Source organism: Dendrobates tinctorius, unplaced genomic scaffold (assembly GCF_039654945.1).
Source record: "Dendrobates tinctorius isolate UK_male_01 unplaced genomic scaffold, ASM3965494v1 ptg000387l, whole genome shotgun sequence".
Lineage (NCBI taxonomy): Eukaryota > Metazoa > Chordata > Amphibia > Anura > Dendrobatidae > Dendrobates > Dendrobates tinctorius.
Window position 1 is genome coordinate 127,825 of NW_027362053.1, and position 15,856 is coordinate 143,680.

Sequence of the window (15,856 nt, forward strand, 5' to 3'; positions counted from 1 at the left end):
AAAGGGGACATGGGGAAATCCCGAAAGGGGGTGATAGCCCTAAAAGGGGTGGAGTCCCAAAAGGGGATAGTGGCTCAAAAAGGGACAGAGCTTTCAAAAGGGGCGACACTGGTTACCTCAGTGGTCATGTCTGGGAAACAGCGGTGTTTGTGTCTGACTTATTCTGAGTGCGGCATAGACTTTCCGTTTGCCGACAAGCCGCAGGTGTGTACCGTGATGCTACACCGTAAAGGAGTCTCTGGACGGCTGGAATCAAAGAGTTAGGTGACTCTGACAGGAACGCCTCTCATTCTCTGTCTGACCGAGAAAAAGGTCATGGTTCGTTGCATCCATGGGGTCACTGTGGACTATACAGTGGACAGAGTGATCATAGATATGTTCAAAAGTGTCGAGTGCCATGATGGCGGTATAACACCGAACTTATTGTACTCCTTTGAGAGGGACCGGGACTTTGTGTTTGAAGATGCATGGGAAGTTGATGAAGTGTGGGGTGGCTCAAAGGAGGAGGTGGCGCACCCCCTAAGGTCGATAGTCCAGAGTTTCGGGTGACCAGGAGAAAGTGTGGGTCTGACCAACTCGGGGACTTAGCTGGGGTGACCAAACGTGTGACCCTGGGAAACGGGGTACCTCCAGGAAAGGGGTGCGACACCTGTTTGAGTGGGAATTTGCTATTCCAGGATGACAGGGTGAGTGGGGGTGACTCCAATTCAGACTGTGACTCGAACGCAAGGGAAAGAGTGTGTTGTAAGGACGTCACTTTATTTCGGAGAAACCCCAGCACAGAGGGAGTTGGTGATGAGCTGGAATTAAAACAGACCTGTAGTAGACCCGCAGAGACCATAGAGGCAAATGCAGGAACAGGTGGAGCTCTGAAGAGGCAGAGCATGGGTGGGCAAGAGAGCCCATCTGAAAATCTGATTAAAGAACAACACGTGCTGTCCAAAAGAGAGCAGGACCATGAGATGTTGTGAATTCTCTTACTTCTGAGTCAGGGCTCCCTCTGGTGGTTACTGTGGGTAGTGGAGCTGGCCGGATTGACAGAGGTCTGCCACCTGACTATGATGATTGGAAATCTGGGGTTACTGATTAGGAGTATTTAAGTGAGCAGGCTGCCCTCAATTGTTGCTGGTGATTAGTTCTTCCTGTGCAATTTGAGGTCTGCTGTCTGCTACCTGATTCTGCATTTTTCAGCTAAGTTGTTCATTTGCTAATCCTTTGCTTCTGATCTGGTTTTGCCTCTTTCTGCTTTGCTGTGCGGGTTCAGCGTACTCCCTGTTGGGGCTGTGCTGGACCCCGCTCCATATGTTACAGCTTGTGTCAGTTTGTTCAGTCCCCTATTATATTAGTCTCTTTTGCTTTGCTGCCAGTTTACATCAGAATGCCGATATAGTGGGGGACAGATCGTGAGACCTCAGTGTTTTTTTGTACATCAGACGTGTTGGATTTTTTAGGGTTTTGCGTGACTGCAGACAGTGTCTTTCCTTTCCTATCCTATCTAGACAGTTTGGGCCCCATGATTTGCTCAGTCTATTTTCTGCCTGTGTTTGTCCCTCATCTGGTCTCACCGACAGTATATGTTTGGGGGCTATCTATTTCTTTGAGGCTCTACTCTGGGGCATTTTAGAGATCACCTTTCTTGCTTTAAGCTTAGTTAGTTCTCCGGCTGTGCTATATCTGGTGTGAACTGGCAGCAAAGCAAAAGAGACTAATATAACAGGGGACTGAACATACTAACACAAGCTGTAACATGGAGCGGGGTCCAGCACTGCCCAAGCAGTGAGCACACTGAACCCTCACAGCAAGCCAAAAAGAGGAAAAACCAGATTAGATGCAAAGGATTATCAAATGAACAACTTAACTGAAAAGTGCAGGATCAGGCAAGAGACGGCAGACCTCAAAATGCACAGGAAGAAACAAATCACCAGCAGCAACTGAGGGAAGCCTGCTCACTTATATCCTCCTAGTCAGTGACCCCTAATTTTCAATCATCGTCGTCAGTTGGCAAACTTCTGTCAACTCGGCCAGCTCCACTACCTGCAGTAACCACCAGAGGGAACCCCGACTCAGAAGTCAGATCAAGAGAATTCACAACAGAGGTGTATGAGAACTGTCCCTATGTCTTGTGTAGCCTCTGACTAAGCTATAGGTAGAAGATAGATCTGAGGTGTATGAGAACTGTCCACATGTCTTGTATAGACTCTGACTAAACTATATAATTACCGTATTTTTCGGACTATAAGACGAACCGGACCATAAGACGCACCCCAATTTTCAGAAGGAAAATAGGGAAAAAAATGTGTCAAATGGGGGTCCGTCTTACAGTCCCAATTCAGCTTACCTGGGAAGGGATCCGGGACAGGTGGAGGAGTGGTCACAGTGGTCATTCAGTGCTCCAGGCTGGTGCGGTGGCGGTGGCTCTGTGCTGGGGTAGCTGTGCTGGGGCAGCTGGGCTGGGCTGGGGCAGGTGGGCTCTGTGGGGTGAGGGTGGCGGCGGGCTGTGCTACGGTGCATGGGCACATCAGTTGCTGGCTGCTGCCATGTTGCGGTGGCCTCCGGGATCATGGACGCCGGGTAGATGGCCGCCGGTCCGGGGAAGGCGCATGCGCAGGTTCATATCTCGTCCCAAGATCTCGGAAGACGAGATTCAAATCTCGGCAACGAGATCTCGTCCCTCAGACGCCGTCCCCGGACCGGCGGCCATCTTCCCAGCGTCCATGTTCCTGGAGGCCCCCGCAACATGGCAGCAGCCAGCAACAGATGTGCGGGGGCCTCCGGGCTTCGAGGAAATGCCGGCGGAGCCCCCCAACGGAGCACAGACAGCCGCTACCCCTGCACCGGGGCACAGCCCGCTGCCACCACCGCACCACAGAGCCCCGCGGCACACGCACCAGCCATGGACGGATGTAAGTATATTGCGACCATAAGACGCACCCCCCACTTCCCCCAAAATTTTTGGGGAAAAAAGTGCGTCTTATGGTCCAAAAAATACGGTCATGTTGAATTCTACCTGTATTAAAAGATCACCCACTGCTGTATAGTATTACTTCATTAAAAAATGTCAGTTAAGGCACCGTCACACACAGTGAGATCGCTGATTTTGTGACGCAACAGCGATCATGCTGTGTGTGGCACGCATCAGTGACCAGCCCCCCCGCCGGGTATCGCTGATCGTGCAGCAATGTCCTGGGCCACTTTTTGATCGTTGGTCTCCCGCTGGCCAGCGCGCATCGCTGACTATAAGCGAGCTCCCAGCACTGTAAGCAGACGCTGGGAGCTGGTGTCGAGGATAAATGTCGGGTGGCTGGGCGCGCGCATCGCTTGGTTGCCCGCTGTGTACCTTGGATACCTGCGTGCTCGCGCTGGGAGCTGGTGTCCGAGGTGCACAGCGGGTGGCTGGGTGACGCGTGCGCTTGGTTGCCCGATGTTTACCTTGGATACCAGCGTCCTAGCTGATCCTGATCGCTGGTGAAGCTGCCTGTTTGGCAGCTCACCAGCGATCATGCAGCGAGGCACCAGCGATCCTGACAAGGTCATATCGTTGTCGGGATCGCTGGTGCATCGTTTAGTGTGACGGGGCCTTTATACAGGCCCTCATCTAATAGGGTAGGTTCACTTGAGGTAATGTCTACACATATAATCAGCAGATAGGTCTAAAGAATCTGTCCAAAATGTATCATAAAGTGGACTCTCAGGTAAAGGATGTCATCAGTAGTGTTGAGCGATACTTTCCGATATTGGGAAATGTCGGATTGGATTGGATCGGACCGATACCCAAAAAGTATCGGGTATCGCCGATTACGATACCGGAAACCCATGCAAGTTAATGGGACAGAAATATCGGAATAAAAAAAAAAAAAAACCCCTTTCTTTACTTGCACATCCAGTTCGGGAGGGGGGAAGAGTGTGGACGGTGCGTGGGCGGATACTGTGCGTGTCTGTGTGTGCGGGCGGGGTCTGTGCGGGCCTGCCGGGGGTTGTGTGTGTGTGCAGGCATCATCCGATGGGACTACAAGTCCCATCGGGCTATGCCTGCTACAATGACAGTGATTGACACATTAGCCAATGATGGGACAGTAGTAGTCCCATCATCCGGCTAATGTGTTGAATGTAAAAAAAAAAAAAAAAAAGACCATACATACTACATATATAATACATACATACATACTACATTCATACAACATGCACACTACATACAGTATGTTGTATGAATGTAGTATGTATGTTGTATGAATGTAGTATGTATGTAGTATGTATGTTGTATGAATGTAGTATATATGAAGTATGTATGTAGTATGTATGTTGTATGAATGTAGTATATATGAAGTATGTATGTAGTATATATGTAGTATGTATGTTTTTTTTTTTTTGTTTTTTTTACATTCAACACATTAGCCGGATGATGGGACTACTACTGTCCCATCATTGGCTAATGTGTCAATTACTGTCAATGTAGCAGGCATAGCCCGATGGGACTTGTAGTCCCATCGGACGATGCCTGCACACACACACAACCCCCAGCAGGCCCGCACAGAACGCGCATCATGATGCGCACAGCCCGCGCATCATGATGACATCATTTCAGCAGCCAATCACAGCCACAACACTGGCTCATTGCATTATGGGAACTTCCGATTCCGGTATTCAATATTGAAAAAATATCGGTACTCGGTATCGGAATTCCGATACTGCAAATATCGGGTATCGGCCGATATTCACTGTATCGGAATGCTCAACACTAGACATCAATGATAAATAACGTCTGGAGAGTAAGATACTGAACATATGGATGTCTAATGAGATGCAAAAGATAGTAAATGATCTCTGGTAGTTTGTGTGTGAAGGCTCACAAGACTCATTTAATAAATCCTCCTGGAAATAGTCTGTAAAAGGTCAGTATGTGTCTAAGATGTGGTGTAGTCTTACTGTATGAACAAGCAAAATGTCTCATTCTCACTGCTAGTTATTTCAGGATAGGGTGATTATAATTTACAAGAAAAAACCCGTCCGAGGCCTAACTCTCATTCACTATAGGTAGAAGATAGAACTGAGATGTATGCGAACTGTCCATATGTCTTGTTATAGCCTCTGACTAAGCTATAGGTAGAAGATAGATCTGAGGTGTATGAGAACTGTCCATATGTCTTGTTATAGCCTCTGACTAAGCTATAGGTAGAAGATAGATGTGAGATGTATGGGAACTGTCCATATGTCTTGTGTAGCCTCTGACTAAGCTATAGGTAGAAGATAGATCTGAGGTGTATGGGAACTGTCCATATGTCTTGTGTAGCCTCTGACTAAGCTATAGGTAGAAGATAGATCTGAGGTGTATGAGAACTGTCCATATGTCTTGTGTAGCCTCTGACTAAGCTATAGGTAGAAGATAGATCTGAGGTGTATGAGAACTGTCCATATGTCTTGTTATAGCCTCTGACTAAGCTATAGGTAGAAGATAGATCTGAGGTGTATGAGAACTGTCCATATGTCTTGTGTAGCCTCTGACTAAGCTATAGGTAGAAGATAGAACTGAGGTGTATGGGAACTGTCCATATGTCTTGTGTAGCCTCTGACTAAGCTATAGGTAGAAGATAGATCTGAGGTATATGAGAACTGTCCATATGTCTTGTGTAGCCTCTGACTAAGCTATAGGTAGATAGAACTGAGGTGTATGGGAACTGTCCATATGTCTTGTGTAGCCTCTGACTAAGCTATAGGTAGAAGATAGAACTGAGGTGTATGGGAACTGTCCATATGTCTTGTGTAGCCTCTGACTAAGCTATAGGTAGAAGATAGATCTGAGGTGTATGGTATCTGTCCTTATGTCTTGTAAAGCCTCTGACTAAGCTACAGTATAGGTAGAAGATAGAACTGGGGGGGGGGGGGGGGGTGACCTAAGGCTCAGGTGATGTGAGTCGCAAGATTCAGGAGCTCCTGAGATAAAACCTCAAACCCAACTCATGCTGCAACAAAAAAAGCATCTTTTTCTACTCTTTTTACCATTAATTTATTGGGAACATTATAATACACATTTGGAAACCAAATTTTCTCAGAGTAATCTTTTTTTCACAGAGATATTTGCTCTGAAAATCGGCAGGTGAGTGGAGCTGCGACTTCTGGCCTCTGTTTTGCACACGGCCCTATTCCTGTCATAAGTCATTTTCGGACTGCGTGCTCCGCACTGGTCTCCTGGGACTTTGATACCCTGTGACACATCTCCCTACATACTTCTGAGCCTCTGGATAATATATCATGATATAGAAGATGCGGTGAGATTTCTCCAATTCTCCGTAACTACCAGAGCTAAATGCTGAAATAACGACTGATAACAGAGTGGCTTGGAAAATAGCTTTCCGCTCGTGGTGGCTGACAACAGAAGCCGCGGCAACAGCTTTTCTATACTCGCCGCAAGTAATTCCGGCTCTCCCCGGAGATATCATTGAATAACTGCAAAGGCTCCGGGACATATCCCTCCGCTGGTAGTGTCACCATAACAGCAGCTGAAAAATCCGGACCCTATCTCAGTCCAAAGTTCCATCTGCACCGGAACCATAACCCCACAACATATGGGGAACAGGGAGGAGGGAAAGCTGCTCGGCTTCCAGAACAACCACGGTTAGTACCGCTTATCATGGCCGGTCTGCTATATCAAAATAGCGCAAGGCGGCTGATAACAGCACGAACGGGGACAATAGCTTTTTTCAAACTTCAAATACAGACATTGCTGAAAACCCGGTCTATGAGCACCTCAGCATAGACCCAGTGCACAAGAGGTCCCTACTCACAGATGGATATCTACTTCCCCAAATAGTGTATGGTGGCTGATAACAGCGCGAACTGGGACAATAGCTTTTTCAATTTGAAGCACAGAAACTGCAGGCGCTTACTGGCAGTGATGTCACCATAGCTGCAGATTACAGTTTAGCGGCAGAGAAAGAGAACTAACAGTTAAATAACAGCTCCTGCTCCTATACGAGAGCTCTCTCAAGGTAGACCCCAGGTCCTGCTGTCTGCTACAAGAACCGAGGAGAGGAAACTCCAGTCTACAACACAGAGATTAGCCACAACCATTCACAGCGGCTGACATCAGCTGTCAAAGTACAATAGCGCACCCCCGCTCCTCTTACAATCCGCTCCTTGAGACATTTGACTTTTCTATAGCACGGAGAAGCAGAGGGGGAAAAAAGGCAGCTCTTCATACAATCAAAGTGTTTGATCACTGCTAATAAGAGCCATAAACCACATCATATAAATACTGTGGCTGACAACTCCGAGCAGCCGAGACAATAGCTTTTTCACAGCTCCTCTTCAATAAACAAGATCCTAACATGTACAATACGTCTCAAGGAGATTCTGATTGCCACAAAGCACCTAGAGACAAGGAGGGTAGTGGTGCCTTACCCTGAAAATCAGTGACAGACTGCCTCAGGAGCAACGACCCACAGTCAGCTGATACCTGCGAATTTCCAGAAAACAGCCTCTCTCCCCGGACGCTTCCCTGAATACTCAAAGGCTGTTAACACAGGAGCATCCGCCATTGGGAATGGACAGTTATCAACCCTGCAATCATTATTTATAGGTGAGCATCAAGAGAGAACCCAATTTGCCAAGGGACTCCTACTTAAAGGGATGCCATCTTTTAAGTGGAACCCAGGTTTTTGTTGTATCTCTTAAAGGGGATATAACACACTAGATGTTGGTTCCATAGAACACCTTTTATTTTAACCCTGAACAGGATTTAAAGTATACTGCATCCCCACTTATTTACAGGAACTCTATTGTATTATTACTGAATATTGTTTAATTCATTTCTTTGTTCACATACTGTTGTATCTCTGCGGTATCTGGCACACCAAACTCCTGTTAATGGAATAACTGACCATAAGCTTTAATCTCGCTGTATTTCTAAATAATTTTACTAAGTCTCGTTAACCTAGTAATCTCGTTGTTTGCTAGTTATTGGCTCCTTCTCGCTAAACCTTGTAATCTCATTGTACGCCAGTTTCTGGCTCCTCATATACTAAATCCACTCAGTGTTATCTAGTGAATTGCAGTTATTTTTGCCTCAAAATGAGCAACAGTGTCTCAGCCTCAAAACCCACTACCCAATCCATGATTAAACCTCCCAAATCCAATAGAGAGTCACTCCAACTCATGCAGTATCCAATCTAACTTAGTCAATGTCACTAGTACTCTAAAATCAAGGTCCCCCCTTGAAGAGAGACGTCAAATCATAAGTAAACAAAACCAAACCATCTCACTAAAGGCCCCTTTACATTTAGCGATGCACCAGCGATCCCGGCAACGATCAGGATCGCTGGTGCTTCGCTAAATGGTCGCTAGTGAGCTGTCACACAGGCAGACTCACCAGCGATGCAGCAGCGATCTAGTGGTCATTACTTACCTTTCAGACGCGGCGATCCTGACGTCCTCCGCCCGCGTCCAGCGTCGCTCGTCGGCGCCAGCAGGAAGCGCCCAACGAGAAATGGAGTCGCGCGATCAGCGATGGACAGCGGGGGAGCCGGTCGGAGGTAAGTATCACACATAGCGATATCGCTGCTGCGTCACCAAATCGGTGATGCTGTAGCGATATCGCTATGTGTAAAACCCCCTTTAGTGGGTAAAACAACAGGAGACCCTCTTAAGTTTCAAAAAGAGGATATCTGTTTTAAAATCCCGCAAACCAACAACGCAGAGAAAGAAGACATAAATTCACAAATCTCCCTTCCGACAAAAACCTCACAGAAGAGATGGACCTTTCCTTGTCTTCTAAGAGGAAGGAACTGGTGAACTGGGGCCTAAAATTCTCTTCACGAGAACTCTGAAGACGACGAAGAATCTAGTGATTCCTCTCCTCTCCTGATGCTAGCCCATAGAGAAATAAAATCAGAAGAGATTCTGATCTTACCCGCTCCCCAAATAATGGAGATTCCTCTAGACCAAGAAACACTAATGCCGAATTATACACTGCTCAAAAAAATAAAGGGAACACTTAAACAGCAGAATATAGCTCCAAGTAAATCAAACTGTCCACTTAGGAAGAAACACTGATTGACAATCAATTTCACATGCTGTTGTGCAAATGGAATAGACAACAGATGGAAATTATTGACAATTATCAAGACACCCTCAAAGGAGTTGTGACGAGGTCAGCTTACGCTGAGTCGACTTTTTCTTTAGAGTGGACCCTCTGGGTCGTGGCACCCACCCACCTAGGGCGAGCTGACCTTGTGAGGAGCCACCCCCTAAACAAGGGAGTGTCAGGGGCAGGACCAAGGGGGTGAGCCACCACGACTGCTGGCACCAGACCGCTGGCTCAAGTAGACACCAGGTACGAGTGTCTGATGACCATGGACGAGCAGGAAACAAGACAAGACGTAAGTTCAAGGTATCTTCATTAAGGCAAATTCAGGATAACATTAGGTGCAAAACGTGATAACAGGCAAAACACAGCAAGGTGCGTGCGTGGCACGCCAAGGTCCATGGAATAATACGTGCTAGAAGGCAAGCCTGGTTACCGGCAAGGACACGATGGCATCGGACTCCGGACAGCTGGCAGGGATCGGGGCATCAGGCTGTAGTCTTCATGCTTACGATCTCTGGCAGGGATGGCAGGTTCCAGGAATCCAGCAGGCAAACCAGGGTACAGGCAAGGAGGCACGACAGATCTCCAGGCATGGTGCGTGTTAGGGAACATGACGAGGTCCAAGGCAAGATTCCATGCAGGGTGCGTGCTAGGGGCACACCCAGGGTCCAGGGCAAGGTGCGTGTGTAGGGGACACGCCAGGTTCAACGTGCAAAGGACGGTGCGTGTGTAGGGGACACGCCAGGGTTCAAAGTTCAACATACAAGATAGGGTCCTGCGCGTGCCGAGAGGCACGCCAGGGTCAGGGTACAAAGCGGAGTCCTGTGCATGCCGAGGGGCACGCCAGGGTCAAGGTTCAAGGCAGAGTCCTGCGCGTGCCGAGGGGCACGCCAGGGTCAAGGTTCAAGGCAGAGTCCTGCGCGTGCCGAGGGGCACGCCAGGGTCAAGGTTCAAGGCAGAGTCCTGCGCGTGCAGAGGGGCACGCCAGGGTCATGGTTCAAGGCAGAGACCTGTGCGTGCAGAGGGAATGCCAGGGTCAGAGGCAGAGTCCTGCTCGTGCAGAGGGGCACGCCAGGGTCAGGGTACAGACTAGGACCTGTACGTGCTAGAGGTCACGACAGGGTACATGGCTAGACATGCGCGTACTTTTACAGAAGCACGGGGAGGTATGCCACAGGGCAGGCGAAGGCCTGCGCATGCTAAGATAAGCACGGAGAGCACAGTGCAGAGACAGCGTAGGTGCAAGGAAGCACAGAGAGCATGGCTGGGCACTGGCTAGCTGGACGGGCTGCAGCACAGACAGACGGGTAAGACTCCAGCGAACCCAGCTGGGGCATAGCAGGCGACACAGCTGTCACTGACCGACGAGCACGGCTGAGGCACAAGCAGGTGGGCACGGCTAGGGCGGGCACGGCTGAGGCACAAGCAGGAAGCTAGGAAGACCAGGCACATGCAAAGGGCACGCGAAGAAACAAGGTAAGGCAAAGCTAGACAGGGTACGGAACAAGGAGCAGAACGTAGGCGGAAGCACAGAGTCAGGTCAGAGCGAGAACAGAGCTAGCAGTGGAGCGTAGGCCGAAGCCCAGAGCCGGGTCAAGGGAGAACCTTGAGACTAGACCTGAAATGTGCTAGAGAGCACAAAAGGTAAGAGAGGAGGAATGGTGCGTGTGCCAGGAGGCACTACAGAGCACCATAAGTAAGAGAGGAGGAATGGTGCGTGTGCCAGGAGGCACAACAGAGCACCATAGGTCAGAGCAAGGCAGAACAAGCAAAGACAGAGAACATAGGACGGACCACGAGGCAAGGTATAGCAAAGGCAAGACATGGTGAAGCAGGCAAGTAGGAAACACCGTAAGGGCTACAAGTCCAAGCATGACACGGACAAAACATGGCACAAAGGACAAACACAAGACAAGGCACGAGACAAGAGGCATAGTACAAGCACGGAGCATGTGCAAAGATGCACTACAGGGCAGAGTGCAGGGGCACAGAATACAGGGAGCGACCGAGCAGACCAAGCAGCCATACAGGGAAGCAACACGATACCCAGGCCCTGACCATAGGAAGGGGCGGTCTGATATAGCACCATAGCACCTGCACTTCTGGGTCAGGACCAGGGAAGGACTTCAGGTTCTGATCCTCCAGGGTCATAGAGAGCGTTGCTAGATCAGACTGGGCTGAACCATAGAAAAGGTCACATGATCAGGGGCTCCAGGAATGCGGAGTGGATTGCAGAATCACAGTGCTGGAGCATAGGAAAGGTCACATGATCAGGGGCTCCAGGAATACAGAGAGGATTGCAGAATCAAAGCAGAGACAGATGGTTACTTAGCAACGGCGTACAGCCATGAGGTAAGGTGCGCGTGCACACTGCTCCAGGCATCTTGCAGCACAACAGACACGAGGTGTGTGTACAGACTGCTTCCAGGGATCAAGGTATTAAAAAAATCAAGGACGTGTGACGGGAAAAACTTTTCCACCTTTAGTAGTTTAAAGACAAATTTCAACCTTCCCTCGTCAGCATTTTTACACTATTTGATACTTAAAGATCAGATTCAAAATTTCTTACGTAACAAACCACTTTTCTCAGAAGCAACTATTAATCTAAGTAACATTAAACACAGTATCTTTTGGAGCAACCAAAGCATCTAGAAATGGTTTAACGCAGACACAGACTTAGTTGAGTCCTCCTATATGCTGAAATGGGAAGCAGATTTAAATATCTCCCACCTTCCTGAGCAATGGGGAAAACGCCATTTCTTACACGTATGTATCAAGCATCTCTATGGCGTTACAGGAGTCATATTTTAAAATACTAACTAGGTGGTACTACACCCCAGCCCGTCTTTCACACACAAACCCAGACAACTCCTCCATGTGCTGGAGAAACTGTGGATGCTACAGGAGTCTTCTGCACATGTTTTGGAAATGTCCCAAAATTAATTCCTTGTGGGCTCAAACCTCTGACTTGATCAATATAATCCATGGCTGTAAAATAAGTTACACCACAAATGGCTCTTATCATTAGAGATGAAAAATATGAATCCAACAGTCAGGCCTATCCTAATCCACAATTTTTTGGGTTGTAAATATAGCCTACCATTGGAAGAAGTCAATTCCACCTACTTTCTCTGACATCATAGACCAGATCAATCTACACAGGTCTTATGAACAAACATTTGCAATTGCTAATGACTATTTTAGCAAATATGCTAAAAAAAAAGGGCGAACTGACTGGAATTATACCCTGAATAATTGATTTAGAGTGTTCTACAATTCTCTATGTATTAAAACTGAATGTTACTTTGCATATGATGTTAAAGAACCTGTTAGGACTATGTAGTCCTCTTTTGTTTTTGTATTCCCCTCTCTCCCCTAATCTCTCCTTCCCCTTCCCCTATTATCTACCCTATTTATATGTTAAACATTGTTAATAAAAAATATTGGAATGGAAGATAGAACTGAGGTGTATGATAACTGTCCATATGTCTTGTTATAGCCTCTGACTAAGCTATAGGTAGAAGATAGAACTGAGGTGTATGGGAACTGTCCATATGTCTTGTTATAGCCTCTGACTAAGCTATAGGTAGAAGATAGAACTGAGGTGTATGGGAACTGTCCATATGTCTTGTTATAGCCTCTGACTAAGCTATAGGTAGAAGATAGATCTGAGGTATATGAGAACTGTCCATATGTCTTGTGTAGCCTCTGACTAAGCTATAGGTAGAAGATAGAACTGAGGTGTATGAGAACTGTCCATATGTCTTGTGTAGCCTCTGACTAAGCTATAGGTAGAAGATAGAACTGAGGTGTATGGGAACTGTCCATATGTCTTGTTATAGCCTCTGACTAAGCTATAGGTAGAAGATAGATCTGAGGTATATGAGAACTGTCCATATGTCTTGTGTAGCCTCTGACTAAGCTATAGGTAGAAGATAGAACTGAGGTGTATGAGAACTGTCCATATGTCTTGTGTAGCCTCTGACTAAGCTATAGGTAGAAGATAGATCTGAGGTGTATGAGAACTGTCCATATGTCTTGTTATAGCCTCTGACTAAGCTATAGGTAGAAGATAGAACTGAGGTGTATGGGAACTGTCCATATGTCTTGTGTAGCCTCTGACTAAGCTATAGGTAGAAGATAGAACTGAGGTGTATGAGAACTGTCCATATGTCTAGTGTAGCCTCTGACTAAGCTATAGGTAGAAGATAGATCTGAGGTGTATGAGAACTGTCCATATGTCTTGTTATAGCCTCTGACTAAGCTATAGGTAGAAGATAGAACTGAAGTGTATGAGAACTGTCCATATGTCTTGTTATAGCCTCTGACTAAGCTATAGGTAGAAGATAGATCTGAAGTGTATGAGAACTGTCCATATGTCTTGTGTAGCCTCTGACTAAGCTATAGGTAGAAGATAGAACTGAGGTGTATGAGAACTGTCCATATGTCTTGCTATAACCTCTGACTAAGCTATAAGTAGAAGATAGTTTGCATACTCCTCTGTTGTATCTATGTGTAAATTGATGAATAACTGTGTGAACACTTCCTATGGGTTGTCTCCTGTAGGTCTTCTGGCTGATACCTCCTACAGATCAGAATTTGGAAATGTATGAGAATTGGCTGCTTTCTGGGAAACAAGGAGACATCTTCCTAGGGGACCGAGTGACAGACTGCCAGCGAGTTGAATTAAAGCAAGGATACACATTTGTTATCCCTTCAGGTACTATCAGTTGTTGCCCCATGTTCTTTCTCATAGTTGGATAAATGCCCTGTATTAGATACTGTATACATGTATAATAAGTAGGTAATTGATATAGATATTAACCACTTCCCTCACCCTGACATACATATACATATATGTTGGGGTACAGGTGTATGCAGCAGCTTCGGAGTAGATCTCTCTTCATACTAGGCAAGTGCTAGCTGTGTTATACAGATCTCTGCCTGTCTCTAACAGCCATGTTTGGAGCTATTTCTGATCGCTGCTGCTTAACCATTTAGAGACCTCTGTCAATCACTGACACTTAATTGGTTCAGATGGCTCCTGGATGCTGATTACATGCCATGGTGTCCATGGGGCTTACTCAAGGCCAGAACACTACCATCTTGGTACTTGCATGTGGCTTCATAGGAAATTAGTAATTTCCCTATTTATTGCAGTATTACAGTATATAATGCATTTGGTCAAAGGTTTACAAGGGTTTTTTTCCACAAAGAAAGTTCATTTTAATCAATAGATCTTGGAATAATAATAACTTCCACAACTGGTGTTAAAAAAAAAAAAAAAAAAAGTGTTTCTGTGCTGAGATAATCATATTAATGTGCCCCTGCTGTGTATTGACCTTGCAAGGACATGGTTTGATCATACCGCATCGCCTGGCCGGGGGGGAGCAAAATAGTATACAGATATTACAGCATAGGAAAACAAACGATTCCGTCTTTGGGATCAAATATTTTAAAACCGGCAGTGACATGTTTTGCCTCCCTAAAAGAATCCGCAATCCCATGCTGTCCTGTCTGTTAACTCTTTTGATTCTTCTCCCGCCCAGAATCTCTGATATGATTAGACCATGGTCCTGCATGGTCAGACACAGCCATTACATGACCTTGTGTTCTAATATTCTTTTTCGATAGCCTCATGATCTAGGCCTGCAATGAAGCAGAAGTTTGAGGCTCAGCTTAGATGTTGCTGACCGTATTGATTACCTTTGGGTCATACGTGGCATAGCCTGGACAATATTATTGTATGGTATATTTATTTCACTTTTTAATCTGTCCTTGTCTGCATGGCTATATTTGTGGAGAGTCTTTTAAATTAAATAATTTTAGATGACGCCTACATGCACAGAAGAATGAGATTATACCATAAACATCAGTGTTATCCTAGTGGGCTCACCTGTCTGTGCTGCTGTTGACCTTACTGGTAGTCCCTGTTCTTTTTCCTTTGTTATAAGCCCGCTGTTAGCATATGTTGTGTTTTTATAGGTTGGATCCATGCCGTGTATACTCCTCAGGATACTCTTGTTTTTGGCGGCAATTTCCTACACAGTTTCAATATCCCAATGCAACTGCGCATCTATAGCATTGAAGACAGAACACGGGTGAGTCTTAGAAAATTTATGTACAACTTATCCAATCAATACGACTGATTTATTAAAAACTAACATGACCTCTTATTTATTTTGTATTTTTCATTATTTTTACATGCCTCATCAGGTCCCCACAAAGTTTCGATACCCTTTTTATTATGAGATGTGCTGGTACGTGTTGGAGCGATATATTTACTGCATGACAAGGAGATCTCATCTCACCAAGGACTTCCAGAGGGAGTCACTGAGTATAGGTGAGAGCCTTATTACTGAATGACTGCATAGATGGTCCCTCTTTCGCCCGCCCGCTCTGTCTCTTTTGCCCGCCCGCTCTTTCTTTAAAAATTAATGACCCACTTAAATTTCTGCTTCATGCTGGATAGAATTCTATTTTAGGCTCAAAGGTCACTGTTGATTACAATGCACTTTTTCCAAAACCATTGTAGGAAGACATCATTAAAAGGGTTTTTTACACAATTGTCATTTATTACCTATACACATGTTTAATAATAAATCACTAATTGCTGGGGGACCCAATACTGGGGGCCTATTGCTCGCTAGAATGGTATGCACAGTTCGCCTAAATGTGTGGGGCTACTAGACCTAACCTAGATCACAGAATTGACCTTATACAGGACTAGGTAAATGCCAGGGACCAGGTAATTCATATAGAAAACTGGTGTCACAC

The 15,856-nt window shown here is 46.2% G+C and overlaps 1 protein-coding gene across 9 annotated transcripts in view; it reads left to right on the plus strand.

Moving 5' to 3' along the window:
• The window catches only part of KDM2A (lysine demethylase 2A), a 240,164-nt gene that overhangs the window by 92,765 nt on the left and 131,543 nt on the right, over positions 1 to 15,856 (plus strand). For all 9 annotated transcript variants that reach the window (XM_073563336.1, XM_073563333.1, XM_073563331.1 and 6 more), the window contains 3 exons: positions 13,646 to 13,799; positions 15,065 to 15,180; positions 15,296 to 15,422. In XM_073563336.1, coding sequence (XP_073419437.1) covers positions 13,646 to 13,799; positions 15,065 to 15,180; positions 15,296 to 15,422 — 397 coding nt within the window. The remainder of the gene's footprint in view (positions 1 to 13,645; positions 13,800 to 15,064; positions 15,181 to 15,295; positions 15,423 to 15,856) is intronic.